This window comes from Lineus longissimus, chromosome 1 (genome assembly GCF_910592395.1).
Source record: "Lineus longissimus chromosome 1, tnLinLong1.2, whole genome shotgun sequence".
Classification (NCBI taxonomy): Eukaryota; Metazoa; Nemertea; class Pilidiophora; order Heteronemertea; family Lineidae; genus Lineus; species Lineus longissimus.
In genome coordinates, this window is record NC_088308.1 from 19,566,748 (window position 1) to 19,590,621 (window position 23,874).

Here is a 23,874-nt window from a genome sequence, read left to right on the forward strand (position 1 = left end):
TTATCTCATCTGTCAGATTGTGCGAGGCAAGTTGTATCGTTTGGATTCTGAAGTCCCTCTCTCATGATATAGTTTTGGCCTTGACTCATTGTATAGCAAGGCACTTTAATCTTAGAGTAACTAAATTTGGCCTTTCTCGGTTTTACAAGGTTCTATTATTTTGTTTGATAGCGCGCCCCATATATGCTCATAACCTTATTAGCCAATGAAAATCGCTGTTACATCTGTGAGCCATGGAAGTGTTGTGTCATGGCCGTCGTTTCATCATTTCTTATGATTTGTTCTGTTATCTGTAAGAAAACAACATAATACGCTTTCGTAATGACAAGCTTTCCTAACTGGATGAGTTGTAGATGCTGAAATATTCTCAATGATTTTTTTACAACAGCTTTGATTGACACGAATAGCTGTTTTCAACCTATATTAGTGTGGTATAATTCACTCATCTCATGAATCACTGGAAAGGAAAGTAGCCTAAAAAATCTAGAAAAATCTGAGAGGAAACAATCACAATGTAGGCCTACACTATTCTCATGCACTGAACCACTCTTGTGTAAAGATTTGGGCTAAATGTCCAGATGTATCTTGGTTTCGATCTGTCAATATTTATTAAAAAAAGGGTATTGGATATTCCATTTTCTATATTTAAATTAATGCTCTTGCTTGGGAACAACGTTTACGAAGACGTCACGTCACGTAGTAAGTAATGTAAAACCAGCAGAGCTGCAATACATCGTGAAGTGACGACGGCCAATACTATGTAAACTATGTTACCCAATCAAGTGTGTGAATCTATTGTAGGTCGAATTATTATCTTCTTCTTTTCACTCAGGGATACCAGTCTATGAGACATGAGTCGAGAGAACAAAAAGCTAATCCTGTGGATGGCTGAATGAACTTTTGAAGATACAAGACTATGAGTCATCATGCTTTGTAAATGCTGATAATAGAGATTCACCTGATAACAACAGATTTTTTGGAAGAACACAAAACAGCAAGATGCCAACATTGTTGGGTTGGGGCTCGGTGGAGTATGGACAGCTTGGTGTCGGTGGCATTGAAGAGAATGCCATCTTTGTTCCTGAAGTATCAGCAAACTTACAGAATGAAGTGTGGCAGGCTGTGTCCTGTGGATATCGCCATACAATCTTCGTTGCCAAAAATGGTGAGATCTACAGCTGTGGGAACAACGTGCATGGACAATTGGGACAAACACTCAGTGAAAAGAAACCTGGTAGGTACAGATGCAACAACAGGTCCATAGTCTAAAATTTGTCTTGGTGCAGTTGGGCAACCACGCTTATAAAATTTCTAACAATAACTTATTATAAAATTTCTCATAACTTATTATAAAATTTCTCACAACTTATTATAAAATTTCTCACAACTTATTATAAAATTTCTCACAACTTATTATAAAATTTCTCACAACTTGTGGGAATATTATAATCGATGCTTTGTGGCTGGAGTACGATTTCTCTCGGCATGTATAACATCACCATTCACCGTGATGGAGACAAGAACTACCTGCATTACTCTGACATTTTTAGCCCGACAAAGTTGGCGGTGAAAAATGTTTTATCAAATCAGTCCGTTTTATCTAATGAAATCTTTGTCCCCCCACCCAAAAAATCAAACACAATCTTATGATGCTGCTTCGGTGCTAATGTATCACAACATGTCTTTTTTCTTCTAATTCAGAAAGGGTGTCATTTCCTACATCCAAGTCCATGTCGGTGACACAGCTCTGCTCTGGTGCTTCACACAACTTGGCTGTCACAGCAGATGGTGAGCTGTATTGCTGGGGTTCCAATGAATACGGACAGCTAGGCTTAGGAAATCCAAAACAGATCTTCTCACAACCGGTTCCAAGGTAGAGTTTGTTTGATAGATAGGTGTTATATTAGAAAAGTGTTGTATAAACTCATAGTCTAGCATCCCATTCAGTACGACCAGTTGGAGCGATCTACTGCTGTACTGAAACCAGCCCAAGCTTGTTATATGTCACTACTATAATGACTTTGACTTCAGCACTAAGTAGCCCTTTGATAGTCTTCCAAATTTTTGAACGCTTTCAAGAACTGTTTCTCTGGTATAAGGTTGTGACTGCATCGAATTTTCAAAGCATTCATCCATGGCTTCTTTGCAGACTTCTCGAGTTTCCAGATCGAATAAAAGTAATCCAAGTTGCCTGTGGTGACAGTCATTCCATGGCTTTGACTGATGGTAAGCAGGAGGACTTTTTTTTTTCGGTCTTGTTTCTATCTTACTCATTTTAACAACCTGACACACAACATGCCTATATTCTAAAGGCATCAACTGAAGACAGTAGATATCTTCCGAAGATGAAGAAGGATAAGGTGTGAAGAAAAAGTTGTCACAATATTGTGATGATTATGGTCATTTTGATCACGTAAGGGATCTTTTTAGTATGCTATGAGTCAGTTTAAATTATCAAAAAAATTATCACCTATACATGTACAAGGAGGAATGCCATTAGAGTCATAACTGACATTGGATTATAGTCTTCACTGTCACTTGTTGCCATGATTTCAGAAAAAGCCGCCGAGTCACCAATTTCATACAGGATTACGGGGGGAAAAACATAGTCCTGAATTGAATGTTTGGTGCGAGCGCTGTGTTTTGGTGATCTGTGGTCAAACCTGAAATGACTTGCTGTCCAAAATTTGGGTAATGGAATGACGAGATGATTGATATTCATTATTGAATGTTTGTTCTTTTCAGTTGGAGGAATTTTGGTTTGGGGTCATAATAAATTCAACCAGCTTGGACTAGGTTCACGAGATAATTTCAACCACAAGCCAGAAATTCTTTGTTCCCTACATGGATTACCTATTCGACAGATTGCCTGTGGTGGCAACCACAGTTTTGCCTTGACTCAGTCTGGGGCTGTATTTGGCTGGGGGAGGAACTTTTTTGGACAGTTAGGAGTTGGCCACGACAGAGGTAAGTTTGTTAAGCATGTTACTATCAATTATTCCTAGTCATCCGATTTTGTGTGACTGCATTGAAAAGTGTCTCTAAACCCAGAAAAGTCCCAAGTTTTCATACGTCTGTTTTTATTAGTATTTATTTGCTGTTTCCGTGAAATAGTTCATGAATAATCGTTTAGAACGATTTTATATACATAGATGTGGGCCAATTCTTTTAGGGTGGTTTTAGTTTATCATCACTTGTGCCAGTTTTAAGTTTATGTTTCAGAATGTCAACATCCAGTGCTGTGTCGAAGTCTCAGGTCTCAAAAAGTGAAGCACATAGCTTGTGGTGAGAATCATACTGCTGTATTGACAAAGGTAAGATCAGTTAAAGAACTAGGCGGATTTGCCATTGTCGTTGTAGTATCAGGGTAATTGAGTGCTGACATAATGACGTCATGTTTTGCATTCTCTAAGCCGTGACTTTTACGTGACACGAATTTACAAAACCTTTTCGCGTTTCGAAATCCAGGTTGCAAACCTTTCGAAAACAAAATTCTCTTAAAATTGGTTCATAGCATTGGTTAAAATTTTTGCCCAGGGGGTGCTGATTCAAAGTCCATTAATTTCGAGCAACTTGTTACCAGCCCACAAACTGCTTTTGAGAAGGCACGATGAGAATGTAACATCAAAGGCCAGTTTCAATAGCTTCTTGATTTTTCTTTCAGGATGGCGGTGTGTTCACATTTGGTGCTGGCATGTATGGACAATTAGGTCATAGTTCAAAGAATAATGAGACATTACCCAGGAAAGTGTTTGAGTTGATGGGAAATAAAGTCACTCAGATTAGCTGTGGAAGGTAAGATGAAAGAGGAGTTTCTTGGCCATGCGAAGTCTCAACAACGTAATAACTATTTTGTCTCTGCCTAAACCTCTAGGTTTGTACTGCATGTGGTAGGACCCATTAGAAGGGTGTGTAATCTTTTAGATTGACAGGTACCTAAAATTCCATTTCATTTCTTTGTAGGTGTCACACCCTAGCATTAGTGGGCACTAGTGGTCGGCTTTTCTCATTCGGTACTGGCAGCTCAGGTCAGTTAGGCACTGGTAAAGACAGTACTAATGGTACAAGCCCAGTATCGGTGCGTGGTGATTGGGTACCTTACAACGAACACCCCCCAATGGAGGTCTCCAAGTCCAGCAACTTAACAGAGTCAAGCTATGTGATAAACAAAATCTTTACTGGTGGAAATCATTGTTTTATTATTGCGTCCCGACCAGAAGAAAGAATAGAACCAACTGATTTCCGTGAGATTATCCCAAAACAACAGGTTCTGACTATATCCAGGGAACTGGTCCAGCAAGTCTCTAAGCTAAACTCGACTGATCCACCTTCTGAACCATTCCTCGCCCTGATTGAGAAGGTCTTCTCCAGTCCAGCCTGTCTCAATGCTTCATTCCTTCTCGGTGATGACCAGCACTATAACTGCAGTAGTCGACAATCGGGGGTTGACATAGAGGCTGCTCTTCAAACTTTCTCTAGTATATCTCTTGCTGGCAATGCTGTTCTTAATCAAAGGGTAAGTACCACGAAGGGGACTGACATGTTTCTTGTATTTTTGAGTCCATCTGTGTCAGTTATTTTTAGCTCACCTGTGGAGAGCTCAAACAATACCGTGGCACCTGTGAGTGGATCACACGTTTCAAAATCTGTTAAGGCTAGATGGCCAAACTTGTTGTGATGATTGCTTTGGGCAATATGTGCAAACTCTGTGTAACCATAACAGTAGGCTAACCATATTCCTTTCGTTGACAACAGGTAAGCACATGGCCCTTTGACCGTTTCATTTATTCTCTACACTTTTTGGCTGCAGATTTATGCATGTCTCGAAAGGCTCCTCCAGCAGTTGAAGTCCTCCCCGCCAGATGTGGAAGCCCTCCGTCTCTACTTGACCATCCCCCAATGTCGGTTATTTGATAACCCAATCAACAATAATAGCCTGGTGGTGAGGTTTGGCGAAGCTGTTCTCCGTCTAGCAGGAAATGCCGGAAAAGTAATTGGTAAGCTAACACTTGTATTGGAAAAGATTATGACACTGCTTTTTATTCGTCAGTCTTGAGATTTCAGTGTCAAATATTCTTGTATGTTGCTCTCATTTCAAAGTCAATGTTTCTAAACATGTTTGTGTCTTTTGCAGACAGTTGGTGGTCCAAACTTGAGGAACAGCATTTCAGAAGACTTGTTGATGTAAGTACAATGGAACCTCTGTCGCTAAAATGCCATTATCTTAGCCCAACTCTTGCAATTTCTGAACAACTTGTGGTAACTATTCTTTGGGAAAGCAGATGGCAGCATAGTATTACCTTCTGTCTGTTCGTGTTCATCATTAATTTGTGTTCTTTTTCTTCCAGATCCATAAGAAACTTGTCAATTATTTTCTAGATCCCCAACGTGTGTTTTCAGAGGTGAGTTTGCTACTCGCATGAGAGAACTTTTTGTCGCACACAGTAGCAATTCTAATCGCAGGTCGCTGCCGCAATTTAAATCTCTCATTCGTGCGGCGCTCACCAAGCAAGTCATACACAATGTTTGACTCATTGATCTGATGTGTGCCTCTTGGGAATGCCACTTTCATCTTGGCGTTATCTCCAATAAAATCATGGCCGACTATTCGGACAATATGGAAGAAAACGCGCGGACGGTGAGGTCAAAGATGGCCAAAAAGACTGCTGCACACTCTCCAAAATGTATTTCTGCATCGCTGGATAAAAAAGTCCAAGTAGCTTATATCTTATCAAAGGTTTTGCAACATGATTGAACAATTCCTGCATATTCCATGTCCTTGTCCCTCGGCATTGACTTTTATCAACACAAATATAAAAATGGCACATCTTGATTGACTAAAAGTATCTTCTTTCTTATTATAGAATGTCCGACCTCTCTATTCCACTATGGAGATGTTGAAGAAACTCAATGAGGTATGTATGTGCTGCCATACTGGGGAAGACATTGTGCACTGCAGTTTTTATTATTGCAGCGCATTTGTTGTATTGAGAAATTAAACTAGAAATTATGTCATCACATAAAGAGCAATAATAGGACTTCAGTGGCGATATCAGGATATTATTGTTTCAACACTGTAAAATTGTGTTTTATGCTAGCATTTGAATCTCCTTTTCTTGCTAGGTGAATGTTCGAAAGTGCCAGATTGTTCCATATGATCACTTCTACATCCCAGAGGTGAAGGACCGGATCAATATTCAAAATGATTATATCCATTGGATACGGAGTCAGCATAATATAGACCATAATCAAGTGAGTATGATGTTGAGAATGACCTTCTGTGTAGGAAGAATCTGGTTGTGGCCACCTTGATTGACCAAAAGAAACAAGATCTTTTGGTCAAAAAGGCTGTGTCGAGCTGTTTAGGATTGAAAACGTGAAGCCCTGAGGAATTGGGTACTATATGGCAAGCATTGCTGCAAAGTGAACCCTGCTAAAAGAATAACGGCAGGAGGGATGTATCTCTAAAAGAGAAAGGTTTGGTCACTGTTTTGACAAAGCAGCGTATGTTTTTTTCAGAATGTCCTGATATTTTGTAACTACCCATTCGCACTCGATGCTCAAGCCAAGACGATACTGCTGCAGACTGATGCTCACATCCAGATGAGGGTGAGTTGATATTGAATATGCTTCTTCAATTTTGTATTGACCAAGCAGAACTTCCATGCACAAAGTCGCTGCAATTTTTACTTAAGTCAAGACAAACAAACAATAATTGCGTATCATGACAATGAGGTAACATCATTTTGATGTCCTGTCTTCTCATTACCTAATGCCATGAAGGTATGGGGGCAGCAGTGACTCGACATGACGTTTTTCATCGGATGGTTCTTAAGAAAGAAAATGGAAAAGAAGGCAACTCCCAGCTTGGTGCTAAACATGTTTATTGAAGAATTGTCTGTGTTTTGTCGATACATCTGGCTTCTTTGCCACAGCATTGAAGTCAAGTCTGACTGATCTAATGTACACATAACAAGGACAAGTGCACAAGGCAGCGAGAACTTTGATGAAGTCAAGTCGTCTGTTGTTAATTTAGAATCGTTTGTTGTTTTTCTTGTTGAAACCTACCACCTCGTGAGATGAAAACATACATTAGCCGATCTGATAAACCACTGCGCTATTTCTCACAACATGAATATCAACATATATAAGAATATCAAATATCAACATACTGACTCCCCTACGCTGTCACGTCGAGCATTGTAGCCCTTTCCTCGCCATAACTTACACAGAATCCTTTTGTATGACCGTTTGAACGCTGGCACTGTCAACGCGTACATGATTGGATTCAATGAAGAATTGAGCCACAATAACCAAATCACGGACTCGTATGGCATGAAATAGTCGTCCTCATTCCAATATTGGTCATTTAATGATATTAGGACAGTGAAAATGGTATACGGTGCCCAGCATACGAAGTATATGATAACAAGAGCGGCCAGGGATCTTGCTGCACGCCTGTCACGCTTTAGTAATCTGACATGTGAGGCGTTCTCTTCTTTTGGCTGCATTGACCCACTACCACTAATTGTTGAGATTTCTTTTGTTTTCTCCATTGGTCCGACTTTTGCTTTCGTCCTTTTGTGAATATTGTGATAGACTCTAAAGTTGAGGAAGGTTATGAAAATAAGCGGTATAAGAAACTCAAATGTGGATAAAAATATATTGAATATTTCATCATTGGCGAATTCTTCGTTACAGTCTCCAGCTACAGCGATCGAATATCCTCTGAAAGTATCATAAAATAGTGTGAAGGTCCCGTAGATCGGAAGAATAACAGCCCAAGTTATGCCAATTTTAATCCCTGCTTTCCTTTTTGTTTGTTTGACAGAATAGTTTATTCCTTCGGTCACGAGGAGATACCTATCATAGCTGATTAACATGATGGATGTAGATGATCCTGCACATGCAATAAAATCCACCATAATATAGAATTTGCACATAGGATATCCAAACGGCCAGTAATGGTTGAGAAGACTTGAAGTTCCATATAACGGAATGCTGACTACACCGACCAAAATATCGTTCACGGCAAGGTTGATTATGTACATGTTGCTAACAATCCGTAGCTTCTTATCAAGACAAAATGACAACATTGTCAAAAAGTTGCCACCTAAATTTGTCAGTAGCAGAGCTGACATTGCGATTCCTCCAAGAATAAGCCAGTGTAACTCAAGTGGTTCGTACATGTATGTTGCCTTCTTTGTCCCAGAGACAGTGTTTGTTGAATTTGAAAAATCCATGGCGCTTGAAGTCCCTTCCCTGATTGTCTTTTTTGTTGATTTTTAACCTTTAGGCTTATACTATAGACTACTGGAAAAAAGGGAGATAAGTCAATAGGTTTTGAAAGATCAATTGAGGTTGATTATTAGCTTAACAATGATGTATGTTGTAGATTGCAGAGATGAGGAATCCAACCACGCTAGTTTGCACAGGTCCGGCACGTCCACCTCTCCAAAAGTACCACCATGCACTTAACTTTCAGGCTTTGCAAGTGGTATGTTCTGACAAATAAGCTGACATTACCCCATTAAGAAATGCTACCACTCCAGTAATCCTCAATATTAAGCTGAGATTGGAGTGGTATTGGAATATCATTTCAATCAGTTGGACACGTAAAAGTTGGTTCTCCCCGAGTTAATAGACCAATGCAGAACATGCCAGTAAGGAAATACGTCATTAGAAATCATCTGTAATTTCTACATATTTCCGGACAAATCCATACCAAGAGGAAATAACTTCGGAGGAAATTACTCTGTGTAGGTATCATCAATAACTTATCATCATCTATAAAACTGCAGAAGAACTTTATGAGAGGTATTTGTGAAAATGATGAAAAATATTAAAATAACAATTTCCTACCTTGTCATCTAGGTCTATAGTTGGTCCACGCCAGTTGCTAAAAACCATGTGAATGAAGTTTCTATTTGATATTCACCAATTCAATGTAATAGTAAAGTGATACGTCCAAACCATTCCATGTGATTATGTTGTGTTTTCAAAGGCAAAACAGGGGCGTTATCAGATCAGGTGAGAGCTTCCAAGTACTGCTCTTTTGTTTTCCATAAAATCGATGATGCACTAGCGTTACCATCAGCTCCCAGATCGACTGTTTCCGTATCAGTTGTTTTCTTATTGACACCTCATTAATTATTCCATAAAATCTGTCCTGATTGGTTGATACCAACAGAATATGTCATCACCTATCACCCGTGTTATCTGCCTCTCCTGAGAGTTCTGCGACATTTCAACTATCGATTAGTCAATGATCCTTCAAACTCTTTCGCTGAAACTAATTGATTTCTATTGGCTGGAAGTTTTCACGTGATTGTCGGCACTCGTTGCTTTTGTTTTAATTGATGTTTATTGACCAAAATAATGATACAATATTGTCTTAGTTGACCCAAAGCACTACTAGTGGTGTCCGTCCTATCGATAACGAATAAATTCCACTTACGTCAACAGCTATAATATTGGTCCTCATTGCTTGTCAATGGAAAGATAACTGGGAATGACGTAGTAAGTTGGCAAGTTTACATCACAAAAACGGACTGGTGTTTCATAGGATTTTCTATTTTCCCCTGATAATCAAGACTGGCTGCTTACTCAGTTATGACAGATCTTCATGGAGATTCCATCATGACTATTAGAACAGATGCCAAACTCCTATGTGTTTATATCGGCTCCTGCTTGTTTGATCGATTAAACATTGTACCTCGTTTCCTTGCCTTATTTCTGTTATGGTCAATGCTACTTCTGCTAATGATGCGAAACAACAACTAATAAGTGGAAAATACCATTTTTTGGACAGCGATAATCACAGAAAATGAACCAGAATGATGGCATGCTGATGTTGGCAAAGTTTTGAAACTAGATCAATACTTTGGCCTGGCTGACATCATATTTTCCAGCTATTGTCGTATTTTAATCAATTGAACAACTTCAGATTAAATGGCCGCTATGGATGAAGTTTCAGAGCAACCTGTATTTCATTGTCCAATTGTTAAAAGTAGGAAATTGTCAATGTTTGCTGCTGCATTGTGGCCTCATTGATTCTTTTCGCAAAGTGTTTTTGCTTCCGACTGATAGAAGGAACATAGCGTGTCTGTTTTATTCTTGGTTCGATTGGTAAAATGTCACTAAACCAGTAATAGCCCTGGTTCTGATATTGTTTGCATTCTTGTTGTTACAGGCTGGATTTGGGTTATTTGGAGATTGATTATGGTATCAACTGAATGACTTGACCAGCCCACCTTGACAGTTAGCAGACATTGAATACGCAAGACCCTTTCATAGAAGAAATCTCACTTATATTGGCCGTGTCCATCTACAGATCAAAATCCAGGCCTTTTCTGGTTTCGTTCAGTGGCCACTTCATGCCATTTCTCGAGTAATTTCAACTCGGCAACAGATATCATAACTCTGCTGTTGAGAAACGTGACCACTCGGGTGTAAACAACAGCGTCGGAGGAAGTGTAGCTCCATTTACTTGTTGATCCACTTTCTTTGACAAATATGCCTAATACAAACAATGATCGCCATGCCAACGCAAAGTATATGTTAAAAAAAGAAACTGTGAGATCGATTTCGAATGGACTGAATCAAATGGCTTTGGTTGTCCAGTAGTTTAGAAACTTGATGTAAATATTGACTCCCTTGCAGCTCTGACTCTATAAGGCCACACCAATTTAATACCTTTGATAGCGGGCGAGTAGGCAGAGCTTCCTTTGTCGGTGGTAGGGGAAAAAAATTAAAATAAAAAGCGGGCAAGACTATTTAATATACAAAATTATTGTGAACATCACAACCTTGGCACACCTGACTTTTGTTGACACAATCAAATTATTCTATTATTACAACCTAATTGCTATAGGTTACGCGACAGACAAGTAAAGTTATGATGTGACAAATAAACCTTAACCAGGACTAGTGTATTTCAACATATTTCATTATTATTTGTATCAACAGGTGATTTTGGTGCTGGTCAAGGGGTTATGAAAAACAAACACAAGTGGAGAAATAGGTTCCCTGGCCAGCCTGTTATCCAAGGTATTAAATTGGCATGGCCTAATTTAGGTTTAGGGTGTAGTGAATCAGCTGCACCATTGTTTCGTGATGGAAGTCTTGTGTTGGACTCCATGCAGGTCACAGCTGCAGCAGCATTGTTGTAATTCTTAATTTTTATACACATCAACAGACTTATCTTTCCTCAGGCCGAGTTACCTTAGAATACGAGATCTTGGATTAAGTGCCGTGTCCATAGTAACCTGTCACCATGATTGTTTTCACTCAACAGAATTACATGTCTCGACTGTGACACACCCCATATGAACTTCACCGGGTTCTGTCATCAGAGACGAAACAGTTCAGTATAAAGACCTCATGATCAAGAGGTCGTGGGTTCGACTCCCGGTCGAGTCACTGCTTGCTTCCCATACTGGTTGAGTTCAGCCTTTCTTAGTGAAACCCCAGATTGTTTTCTGTGGAGACCAGGGTAATAATATTGTGCTCAAAAGTGCTTTGAGCACCTTGAAAAGCGCTATAGAAATATTACTCCGTATCATTATTAAAGATACCAGAGACCAAGTTTCCATGTTTCAAGGCCATTGTTTGTGTTGCCATAAATTGCCGTTATCGAATCTACCCCAAAGTGTATTGACCTGTGATATTTCTTGATATATTTTAGTATAAAGCCTTTCACCTTCTTTTTATTAGTTTTCTATGTCAATAATTGCTAATCTATTGTCAGCAAATTGCTGTTTCCCCAGTTATAAAAAAGTAGGGTATACCAATAAACTGGTATTTTCTAAGATAGGAACCATAGTGACCAACACCTAAGGTTGAACCACTGCTGTTCTTGTGTGTGCAGTTCCCATCGCCGCTTCTGTTGGTTACTCATGATTGATATGTTTTAGCCCAACCTGTTAACTGTGGAGTACCATTATGGCTGAAACTTCATCATTTTCAAAACAGCGTTGTCTGCAGTTATGTTCTCTTCAAAGTGAAATTTCAGTCCTGTGTGGCACTTGTAGAAATGGCACTTCTAATGGATGTTGGAACATTACCTTCCAAGAAAGAGAGAAGCATGTAGTTGTTCACACTGACAGTTTTACCTTCCCTTCCTGTGTTTGATGAAATGGACAGAAAACGACCTGGGCAAATGCCACTTCGAATTCCTTCGAATGAGATCTAAAACCTTGTACCAGGTGTCCTTGCTAGGGCAAGCAAAAGACCCTACTAAGTGAGAAACATGAGTAGCTTGCGCTGGACTGGCCAAAGATGGAGTCACTGGATAAGAAACAATCGGTGCCAAACCATGGTGGCATGTCAAAACTCTTTTCTCCCTCGGAGGAGGAATACTCCCTGGAGAATAACACCTTAAGGTTGGTCAAGCAGCCATATGCGTTCCCCACTATGGCCACCATATAGGTTTTATCAGCCGAGTATGGGATAATTTGTTTTCAGAAATTCAATAGGAGGCTTTTTCACTGTATATTTTCAGACTGCTGTCGAAGAAGTCGCACAAAGAAATCTTGCCACTCTGACATTTGCTGGGTTTCTTCCGATGGTTGATGTGATCAACCCTTGCCTTGTCCTCCACATACAACGGAACAACTTGCTCAATGATACGATCACACAGTTGACGAAATATGGTAACGCCGACCTCAAAAAGCCCTTAAAGGTTGGTATCTGTGTCAATTTTGTTTAGTCATCCTTTGAGAGAGAAAAAGGAGCTTCACAAACAATTCCTGTCATAGAGTAGTAGAAGTGAACTAAAGACTGCACAATTATGAATTGTGAGATCAAATGGTCGAAAGCTAGACAGGGGGGGGGGGGGGGGGGCTATTAAGCTCGCCTTTCATTGTGTTCTATTTACATCGCAGGGGTTATCTGCAGTCTCAAATCATGTTACAATTCAATCATGGTTGATATGAAGCCGTTTGATGGAGCCCAATGTCGATCACTCTGGATTGATTAGAAGACAAATTTCAACCAACATCAAAACAACCCAAGCTCTTGTCTATCACTTTGTGTTATGAAACAAAAGATAACGTATTTGTGTAATATAATTGCGGTTTCATTTTGGGCAATTAGTAACGATTTCTTCCCAGTATTCAATACCATCATTTGTAAGCTGTCAATATAAACTGTTCTCGATTTCAAAGCAACGAGACTGGTCAAATAAACCGTCAGCCGGAAGGATTATTAATTGCCTCATGTTATTGCCCCATGTTACTGGTGTCTTAATGGTATAGTGATTAATGTTGCAGGTTGTTTGATTTTAAATAGTGGAAAAGTAATCAACATCCTAAATTTGACACAAACGCACTTAAAAAACACAACGAAAACTTATCTGTTTTTGCATGGAGGTCATATTAACGCTAAGGGTCTCTTTATTCATTTGTTGATATGTAACATCAATTTCTAGTTTCACAAACCCGTACTGCAGTACATTGGCCAACACTTTCTAAAAAATAGTTTACAGTATGCACATTGAGTGGGCCATCGGCGAACATAAAATCTGTTGGCGATGCATTTGTTCCAACTTGATCTATACTTTGCACATGTCGCTCATGATTTACTTACATACAAGACATTTGCTGATAATTGGTATAAAATGTCACCCAATATCTTACTATGATTAGGTGACATTTGCTGATGAGGAGGCTCTTGATGCTGGTGGTGTCAGGAAGGTAAAACCTTGGAAGTGTTGTGAAATAGATTTAGTGAATAATTCGAAGAAATCGGCAGAAAATTCTCTGGAGGTGCAGAAATACTATTTGGTTCCGTACCACACCCACAAATTATTGTATTTGTAATCAATGTGGTTTCTGATTGGGGACAATTATGACAGATTTATGACATATCTTAGAATTGTTGATGGCATTTGATGCACAACTAGAAAGCAATTGGACCAGAATAGCTCAGTGCCGGATTTGCCCCACGTGATTTGCATTTCTGGTGTGGCATCTGTCAGTAAACAATGAAAACTTCGAATCTTTAAAAACAATTGTTGCCATGATGGCTGAAAGCATGATATTGCAATCTCCACTAGACTTTCTGCTGATTTCTTCAATGTGTGTTATTTTCCCTAACTGAGTGGTCAGATCCATTTGATTGCAACAAAATATGCTGCAGGAAAAGCCGCATGCAGATAGTATGCAGTAAACGGGGGAACCTGCTCATATATTGCTGCATTTTGAATAGACTAAATGACTTTTGTTTGTGGATTTGTTATGAAGTGGTTGAAAGGACTACCAACTTTGTTCAACATGGACACCAAATCCTTTTTTACAAGTAGAAAATCAAAAAAGAAATTGGAAATTTATTTTTGATTGTGATATGCCCAAAGGATGTTGTTGTATTCTTTCCCATTTTCTCCTTGTGAAAGTGATTGAAACTGTTAACTATCGTTTGTAATCCCAGTCTTCGAGTGTATCCTTTCAACTCGAATGCATGCTCTCTAATAAGCTCCTTTGGGCATTTGACTTCCCTCGCTAAATGAACATGTGCTTCTGAATTATGTAGAAAAATATTCAATCTATGGTTGTGTTTTGTTTTCCGAACTGGATGTTCTTAAATGACATGTATGATGATGAACAATTCGAACTTGCTGTGCCAATGTGACACAGCCGTCATTTCATCATCATCATATGGTCAAAGGCAACGTTTTAGCTTCAAGAACATTACAAAAATGACCCAACATATTGTCCAAGTCCATTCGGCCACTTCACATTTTCACCCTCTCTCTATCTCTTCTGACCTCCCTCTAACTGCTCTAACCAAACCTTGTAGTATCTGTGTTCTCGTTTCTAGGTGATCTTCCGGGGAGAGGAGGCCGTAGATGAAGGGGGTGTCAGAAAGGTTCGACCATAAGTAACGTTGCAATGTTCGATGCTCTGCTTCATGCTTCAATTCGGGCTGTAGTCACTTTACACTGCGTCTGCTTCCAAATACCTTGGATATTATTTTCATGCAGCTTTATTACCAATATGATGGTAGACTTTACCACTTTGTGAGGAGATACTCTGAATGGTTCATCGTGACTTTGAACTTGCATCATATTCTGTGAAAAAGCAACAAGAAAAAATTTGTGCCCTGCTTTGTCTCACCCTGTATATATATATGTATATTTTTTATTTATGTGTCACCGAAAAAGAAAATCGCCAGCCTACTAAGGCTTATGAGACACAGTATTGTAAGCCTTCATTAATTATGTCTGTATTTTTCACTGTCAGCACTCTCCAGTTCAGACACACAAACTCACAGATCGTCAATACATTTACTGTACAAATTGTCAATACTTTCAGAAGTCCTTGATATTATTCTGTAATCCATTTCAGGAGTTCTTCATGTTGCTAATGCGGGAAATTCTCGATCCTCAGTACGGCATGTTCAAATATTATGAGGAGTCAAGACTCATTTGGTTCAGGCAGCAGGTAAGGAGATTATGAAAGTTCTCATGATTTTTCCCATCAACAAAATTTGTCACGAAACGTAGAAGTACCAAAACAAGGATATCCACAGAAATAAAACCCTTGCAAAAATTTGGGATTCACGGTATACACTTGATCTGAAATAAAATCAATCATTGCACAAATGGCATTATCAGAAAGTGCTGATTGAGAGCTTCTAGTGAAGGGTAATGTCAATATGATCTAACTGTACTTAACGTCCTGAAATGATTTATTACCCATAGCACTTACATGTAGTAGCAATAGATGTCAACATTGGCCCTTGAAAGATTTGAGGAAAGCTCTCTCAACCATAAGAAGCAGAGGATTGCATTTCATATCATAAACCTGGATATTTTGCTTGCGCTTAATTAATTGTCTTTATTAAAATCGCTGAAGAATATGGTTTGAACAAAAAAAAATACTTAAATTTTATTTTTCAAAGAGAAATGCAGGAGTCGGTGAAAATAACAAACCATGAAAATATATTCTGATTTTCATTTGTCTTGCAGCTGGCAGATGATGATCGTTACATGTTCATGTTGGTGGGTCAGGTGTGTGGTTTAGCCATCTACAACTCGACCATCATAGATCTTAGCTTTCCCCTTGCCCTCTACAAGAAGTTACTCCAGAAGTAAGTCATGTGGTTCTGAATTAACAAAATCTAGGAGGAGGACTTGGGCCGAGTAGAAATACATAACAAGCCACTTTTGCTCTTTATTTTCAAAGAGTGTTCAATGGACAAACAATTGAAGAAAAGTGACTTGCCAAAGGTGTTGTGCATGGATGCGTGTCAGACCAGGATGAATAAACTTCATGAGAGCCCCCTGTTGCCAATGGAAAAACACCAGATATAAATGAAGTGGGTCAAGCTGCTGCTATAAAGTACATCACTGTCATTGATAAAATTGAAGTGATGACTTTATGGAATGTTAAAATAGTCTTCTCTGATCATACACCAGACTCTCTACCCCCTTTTCCTGCATTATTCATTATGACCAATGTTCTTTTCAGACCAGTCACTCTGGAGGACATGAAGGAGCTTGAACCCCAGCTTGGTAGGGGTCTGGAAGAGATGATGGAGTATGATGATGAGGACTTTGAGGATATATTTCCTATCACATTTGAAGTAAGTTTGAACCTAAGCTGGATTTAGATAGAACAATGGAACAATTGAATTACAATTGCAATTGAAGTACAGGCAATATGCCCTATGACCTTTTAACCATTTAATGTACATTAGCACCTTGGGCAATTTCAATTCCACTCCCTGTCTTATAAAAACTGATTGGGTTATTTTCTCTTTACAGATTGACTGTGATATTTATGGCCATCTTGAGAAAACGCCTTTAGTGGACAATGGTGCCAACATAAAGGTGACCAACGATAACAAGTGAGTCTCTGAACGGCAGGAAATTATTTTGATAGTTCACAATGTTGAATCAGTGTGTTACTGAAAATCATAGTCCCCTTTTCAAAGTTGTTCCTAAGAACTTGTTTGTTTTTTGTTAGAGAGAAAACTGATATTAGATGGGCTTTTTTGTAATGGTAGTTAAATTTGCCTAGAATAATTGAACTAAAGAACAGCAAAAGAAAAGACTTGTCTTGTGTTTCCTGCACTGCAACAATCTCAGAAGGGATTGTGATTCGTTACAAGAAAGAATGACAGTGTAGTCATTTCTGTTTTTAAATAACGATTCTCCTTTTTCAGACAAGAGTTTGTAGATGCCTACGTAAATTATGTATTTAACAAGTCTGTCAAAACTCAGTTTGAGAACTTCAATGCAGGATTCCAGAAGGTCATTGGGAGTAGAGTGTTGGTAAGATCGAAATGTCCATCTTTCTGTATTACACTGGCGTAAACACTAGCTTGTTTTATAGAAACCTCCCTTGTTTGAAAGAAACCTATCTTATATATAAGAAACCTACCTAAGTTGACAGATATTTGCAATTTGTCTTATGCAGCATAGTACATCTCGTATCCAAGGTTGGCAAACTTAACCTCAAGTGTTGATAAGCAATCACGTGTATCAGCAAAAATATAAAGGGCAGGTGAAATAAAATCAATAATTCTTATCATTGGTTTCAGGAATTCTTCCATCCGAAGGAGCTACAGGCCATGGTAGTTGGAAACGAGAACTATGACTTCGGTGAACTAGAAAGGGTAAGAGTGATAGAAACCAAAGAAATTTTCCGTTTCAGACAATATTTTCAGAACATAAGTTTCCACACTCGCATGTAGATGTCCGTGTAAATACATGGCCACAGCGTGAAGAAGAGGGCATGCATGTATTTCCTGAATTTTTGCAAATGATGTTTTATCATTCCAGAACTGTCAATACAAGGGAGCCTACTACGCGTCCCACCATACAGTAAAGTTTTTCTGGGAGGTCTTCCATTCTATGTCACTAGAAGACAAAAAGAAATTCCTCTGTAAGCATAAGAATCTCTTTGATATTCTTGTCAAATTCTCTGACCTTTAATAGAGAGCCCTGATATTCAGTCAATAGCAGTATTTTTACCTTTTATAAACACACCGTTTCCATTTATAGAATCTGTACTTAAACCGAAGTCTAATTCCATACAGTGTAATGTGGAAAGAAAAATGGATTAGAAGGAATTCGAACTGACAAGCTCTCTTTTCAACCTTCTGTTACTTTCATAATTTTTCCATTGCCTGCCATGTGTTGTCACCCTGTTCATCTCTTCTGAAATTTCTTTTCAGTGTTCCTGACTGGCAGTGACAGAATTCCAATCCTCGGCATGAAAGCACTGTCGGTAAGTTAAATTTTACCGGACTTTGAGGACCCTTCAGATCAGTATTCAAAAGTACATGAAACCAATAATGTAGAAATGCTAAGCAAAGGTAAAGTAGGTGAGCTAATGAATTTTGATTAGAGGCTCATGTAAAAGTCACTCTGGAAATGTTTTTCACTGATTGGAGAATGCTTTTGTTATGCCCAGCTGGGAAAAAAGGTCAACCTAAACCTTTTAATCAAGTTCTCGTGGAATTAACGTTGTGTTTATCTAATGATTTCCCTGTTTTTACAGATGATAATCCAACCCACACTAGGAGGCGAGACGTACCTCCCAGTCGCTCACACCTGTTTCAACCTGCTCGACTTGCCAATCTACAACTCCAAAGTAGTCCTTCAGGAGAAACTCTTGAAGGCGATTCAGCAGACAGAGGGATTCGGCATCGTCTGATATCCCTCCTTGGCCTCGTTTGTTATTTATTGGTGCTTGTTTGGGATCTTTATGCAAAACGTTGTAAAACTCTTGGCCTCGCGGATTGGGTCAAGTGTTGTCAGGTTGATGTTGGAGTTTTTGACAAGTTGTCTCTTGTTGAACTGAACCCGCAGCTACTGGTCATTCTTGGTTCTTTGATTGGAAATTTTGAATGACACCACTGCAGTTCTTTTATGGTGGATTGTTTCTCCAGAACATTCTGGAAAACTTTAAACATTTGAGAAATTTAGACATGAAGTTGTTATGTGCAAAGTTTTGTTTATTCTATATAGAGCACCTGTGTTGTATATTGCAATCATGCCAAATTCGTCCATATTTTGTTGTTTTAATGTAGTGAGGTGCTCTATTGATGTAATTGATTTTTCATGCAGTAAAACTTGCACCCCATTCATTGTTTATTTAAAGTGTCTGTCAGATGTGGTTATTTGTTTAATGAGCTTATGTTCCAATGAATTGTCTGAATATGTTGGCTTTTTCATACTCTAGTTGTGTTCAAAACCATCAAATATTTGCTGTGTGGCTATAGTGTGGTCGATAGCTTCACATGATAAAATCATGTCACAACCATTATAATCCAAAAAACGTTTCTTTTCTTTCTAATGGTGTGCTTCATTAATTGATGCCACCATGGAAAATGTAAGGAAATATCCAAGGAGTGGCCAAATTTATGTAAACGTTGTTCCCGATTAAAAATATGGATCTATAGACACCAAAACCACCAGCTCGGTGTCAATTACCGGTACCTAAACCTGAGGTTCTGGTTTGGTGTCTTGATCGAGGCGATGATGTATTCACCCCTCGTTTGAAATATATCTAAGTTGGTCAATCATTGCCTGGTGTTTGGGCGGGATAAAACATGAACATGTACTTGCATTGAATTCCCCAGTTGCATGCCACTTTCACATTGAAAAAGTGATCGTTTCTGACTGTTTGATATACAAGTCATATTATCAACAAGCTTGGTAATGATGATGAAAGTGTTTATTTTGATATTAGAGTATTTAACAATTTATATTGTTGCAGATGAAATGTTAAGGGCAGATATTTTCTCTTAATGCAAGAGGCCTGGTGGTGAGTAGCCAGCGAAAGGGAAATGTATCTTAGAAGCTTTGCCAGTTGCTTGAATCAATATTATTAGTGTGATCAAAATGAATAAATGGTATTTGTTATTTTTACCAAAAAATGAGTTAGGCCTACTACGCTGCAGGTTGGGACATCTCAGTTTCTCAAACAAAGTCAAGGTAAAGATGACTTCAAAGCACCTTTGTGCATGAGACCCTAAATCTGTTAGAATCTTAAACTTTTATTCCTGAGAGCTCTTTTCACTTAAATGTTGCAACACTATCACGCTGTTGATAGTTGGTTTGTCGGTTCGCGTCACCTGCTCGTGCCTATATAGGTCACCTTCACCTACTTGTTGTGAATCTATGTGACTCTCATTCTTATCAACTGAGATTATTTTTGACTGATTCTGTCTGGTAATGTGCGCGTATTTGCAAACATGGAATCTGGAATGATTGGAAAAAACTGATCTTTTAACTTATTAAAGCAATATGTACATTTTAATTTGAACAGCTTCCCTAATGAATATTGTATAATTTTCAGTTTGATAACCACTTTTAATAATAATCAAGAAATTCATCTAATAAAATGCACTGTCTGTCAAATTAGTTGTTCCATCTGGTGGAGCTTCTTTGATTTTCACCAACTGAACTGGCAGTCGGGTGTGTCAGTATCAAAATTGTATGTTTCACACATTTCCCATCCTCTTCAGAAGGAGTAGATTGATACACTGAAAATGGTCCATGGGATGGTGATAATTATTTGGCAGACGTGATTTCATTGTAAACATACGTGTATCTGGTCGATCATATTGCATCACTTTACTGATGATCAGAGTCTTCCTTCAGAAGTTTATGATGTCTATCAACATCGACACTATTAACAGCAATCCTTAAGGGTATCATTTCAGGGGCATAATTAACATATCACAACTCCACTTTGAAGGGGTTAAAGTGAGTTCCTGACTGGTACTAATATTTACCTGTATATGTGCTTAGGGTGTTCCTCTATAGAGGGCAATTTGGGTTCACATCAGAAAATGTTAGTACACGTATTTACTTCCACTTGACAATGTAGGCTGGACCGTACAAGACCACCGGCCTTGTTGTTCATGTACCTACTCCATTGTTCATTTTCCTACCATCTCCTCTCCAAGCTTCTTTTAAAATGAGATTTATTTTCAAAATGTTTGTTTGTAACTTATCCTTTTCAAAAATAAGTATCTGCAATGCGTTCTTAAATTTTTGTTTTTCAGTTTTCTTTCGTTTTAATTCAGTCAGTATTGAGCCGGAAGGCCTGGGCATTTCAGTCAACTATAAAATAGAGACCAACGAAAGGGTGTATGTGATCAAAAGTGCTCTATGCTGGAGCTGACATTATCCTCCTGGGAAACCCTGTATCTACTTTGACTAAGACTCCAGTTGATATCAAAAGGATATCTGTCATTCAAGTGCCCATTGCTGTTTGTCGTTTGAGACACCCAGTACAGACACATGCAGAGATATTTTGACAAAGGCTTCAGTGTGACCTGGAAGGGACTGTCATTCAAACAGCCCTTTGAAGCCTCTGACATAGTCCTCTGGGACACCCTGTAAAGATTGTGACCTAGACTCCAGCGTGATATGGAAATGATATGTCATTCAAACTGTCCTTTGAGAAGCCTCTGACATCATCCTCTGGGCCACCCTGTAAAGATTGTGACCTAGACTCCAGCGTGATATGGAAAGGATATGTCATTCAAACTGTCCTTTGAGAAGCCTCTGACATCATCCTCTGGGCCACCCTGTAAAGATTGTGACCTAGACTCCAGCGTGATATGGAAAGGATATGTCATTCAAACTATCCTATGAAGTATCTTCTCTGACATTTTCCTCTGGGACACCCTGTATTGACTGTGACTCCATCATGATGACAAAAGGGTATACATGTCATTGGAAGTTGTGACATTGTTCTCTGGGGACACCCTGTATAGGTTGTGACTAAGACTCGAGCAAGATATTGAAATAATATAGGACTTCAATATGTGCATTGCTGTCTGTCCTTTGAGACACCCTGTATAGACTCTCACTGAGACTCCAATGTGATATGGAATTCACACTGAAAGTTGTGACATCTTCAGATAGACACACCCTGTGTAGACTAAGATGCTGGCATGTTATGGAAAGGAAATCTGTCGTACAAAGAATCCATTGCTGTCTGTCCCTCAAGACACCCTGTACATGCTCTCCTTGAGGTTCCAATGTAAAAAGGGTACTTGTCATCGAAAGCAGACACATCGTCCTCTGGGGACACCTTGAACGGCTCATAATGGGGGAGACAGATCACACAAGAGACATTCTGTCATGAGGAATATGGGCATCAAGCCGCAGAGTATATAGATGTTGGGGATCATGGCAATGTCGCACTGATCTGTCCTCTAATGGGTTAGTCGCGATACGCTATATTATGATGTTGATCATGAACATATGCAATATTTATAGTACACTTGAATTCATTGGTGGTGGTCACAATCTACGCTCGAAATAACATCGGTGTTTGCGACCAGGTTCCACTACAGCACTCGTCAGAATGCCAAAGTTGATGAAATGTCCCAATCTTGCCCTTGGCCAACAAGAAACTGGCCAGTAGTTAGTACCACAGAGCCCAAAAAAGTATGAGGAAAATGACTCACACAGAAAATTAGATGGCCAATGTCACATTCAGGTCTTATCAAGGATGAAATTCACATTCACAAGAGACATGGAAATGGCTCATTCTAGTGAATGGACAATGTCCCATTCAGGTCGTAATAGGGTACACTGAACATTCACAAGAAACATTTTTTTCAAAACAAGAAGGCCTTGTCGCACCCAAAGGCCACGATACAGCCAATGGCTTTGTGTTGAACATGAGGACAAGCACATCCTTGATTTGTCTTGGAGACCAGGATGTCCTGACACACCCCTAAGCGTTTGGTTGAACACATGGACGAGCACATTCTGGGATGCAGCTGGTTCTTTGGATCCACAGGACAGCTCTCTGGTGTATCAGGGCTATATGATCGACGTAGAATATTAATTTATCGGCCTTCTGATCGAAAGGATATATTCAGGCCGTCCTCAATATCATTTCCGTGGTGTAGTTTTTATGATCTACGTAGAAAAAAATCAGGATAAACTTGTTCTCATGACATCTAATAGGTGAATCAAGGACCTAGGGTCCTAAAGGCGGTTCACCAGAACAGCTCCTGGGTGTATTGCGCCGATTGGTCCCCAAGACACATCCATGATACGCCCGTCCGCATATTCACATGGACAGCTCCATGGTGTATCAGGGCATTATGGTCCCCAAGACGCATCCAGGATATGCTCGTCCGCATATTCGGAAGGACAGCTCTTGGTCCCCCAGACACGATATATGATATGTTCGTCCAGGACAGCTCCATGTTGTATGAGGGCTTTATGGCCAAAGACACATCAATGAAACGCTTGTCCGCAGGACAGCTCTTGGGGGATATACTGGCAATATGGTCACGAAGACATACTCGTAATGAGCTTGTCCTCAGTTTAGCAGGTCAGAGAGCCTTCTTGGTCCCCAAGACACATCCATGATACGCCCATCCGGATATTCACATGTACAGCTCCATGGACTATTATGACATTATGGTCCCCAAGACACATCCAGTATATGCTCGTCCGCATATTCGGAAGGACAGCTCTTGGTCCCCCAGACACGATATATGATATGCATGTCCGCACATTCACCAGGACAGCTCCATGGTGTATGAGGGCTTTATGAACCAAGACACATTAATGAAACGCTCGTCCGTATATTCACATGGACAGCTCCATTGTGTATCAGGGCATTTTGGTCCCAAAGACACATCCAGGATATGCTCGTCCGCATATTCGGAAGGCCAGCTCTTGGTCCCCAAGTCGCGATCTATGATATGTTTGTCCACACATTCACAAGGACAGCTCTATGGTGTATGAGAGCTTTATGGCCCAAGACACACCAATGAAACGCTCGTCCGCATATTCACCAGGAGAGCTCTTGGGGGATATACTGGTAATGTGGTCACGAAGACATATTCGTAATGAGCTTGTCCTCAGTTTAGCAGGGCAGACGG

At 39.4% G+C, this 23,874-nt stretch overlaps 2 protein-coding genes across 3 annotated transcripts; one reads left to right on the forward strand and one right to left on the reverse strand.

Annotated features, from left to right (window-relative positions):
- Positions 1-228: 228 nt before the first annotated feature.
- Positions 229-21,007, forward strand: LOC135490680 (probable E3 ubiquitin-protein ligase HERC4). 2 transcript variants are annotated; one of them, XM_064776024.1, is made up of 25 exons: positions 229-292; positions 833-1,234; positions 1,702-1,873; positions 2,150-2,226; positions 2,746-2,967; positions 3,223-3,314; positions 3,665-3,795; positions 3,964-4,516; positions 4,811-4,997; positions 5,135-5,184; positions 5,349-5,402; positions 5,865-5,915; positions 6,124-6,252; positions 6,520-6,609; positions 12,503-12,682; positions 13,647-13,694; positions 15,345-15,440; positions 15,968-16,089; positions 16,470-16,584; positions 16,766-16,848; positions 17,167-17,275; positions 17,545-17,619; positions 17,786-17,888; positions 18,181-18,233; positions 18,507-21,007. In XM_064776024.1, exons 2-25 carry the CDS (start codon positions 1,000-1,002, stop codon positions 18,660-18,662), a joined length of 3,183 nt encoding a protein of 1,060 aa, XP_064632094.1. In that variant the 5' UTR covers positions 229-292; positions 833-999; the 3' UTR covers positions 18,663-21,007. The 2 variants fall into 2 exon arrangements, with proteins under 2 accessions (XP_064632094.1, XP_064632084.1); XM_064776014.1 differs by lacking the exon at positions 13,647-13,694 and adding an exon at positions 14,818-14,865.
- LOC135496658 (histamine H3 receptor-like) lies at positions 6,903-9,038 on the reverse strand. Its single transcript, XM_064786101.1, has 2 exons — positions 8,863-9,038; positions 6,903-8,313 (listed from the first exon to the last, which is right to left on the reverse strand). Exon 2 carries the CDS (start codon positions 8,241-8,243, stop codon positions 7,164-7,166), a length of 1,080 nt encoding a protein of 359 aa, XP_064642171.1. The 5' UTR covers positions 8,244-8,313; positions 8,863-9,038; the 3' UTR covers positions 6,903-7,163.
- Positions 21,008-23,874: the final 2,867 nt, after the last annotated feature.

Coding starts and splice junctions, on each gene's coding strand:
- LOC135496658 (XM_064786101.1), bottom strand. CDS start 8,243: ATGGATTTTTCAAATTCAACAAACACTGTCTCTGGGACAAAGAAGGCA.
- LOC135490680 (XM_064776024.1), top strand. CDS start 1,000: ATGCCAACATTGTTGGGTTGGGGCTCGGTGGAGTATGGACAGCTTGGT. Junction 2,968..3,222: donor AGGAGTTGGCCACGACAGAG/GTAAGTTTGTTA, acceptor TTTATGTTTCAG/AATGTCAACATCCAGTGCTG. Junction 4,517..4,810: donor ATGCTGTTCTTAATCAAAGG/GTAAGTACCACG, acceptor TTTTGGCTGCAG/ATTTATGCATGTCTCGAAAG.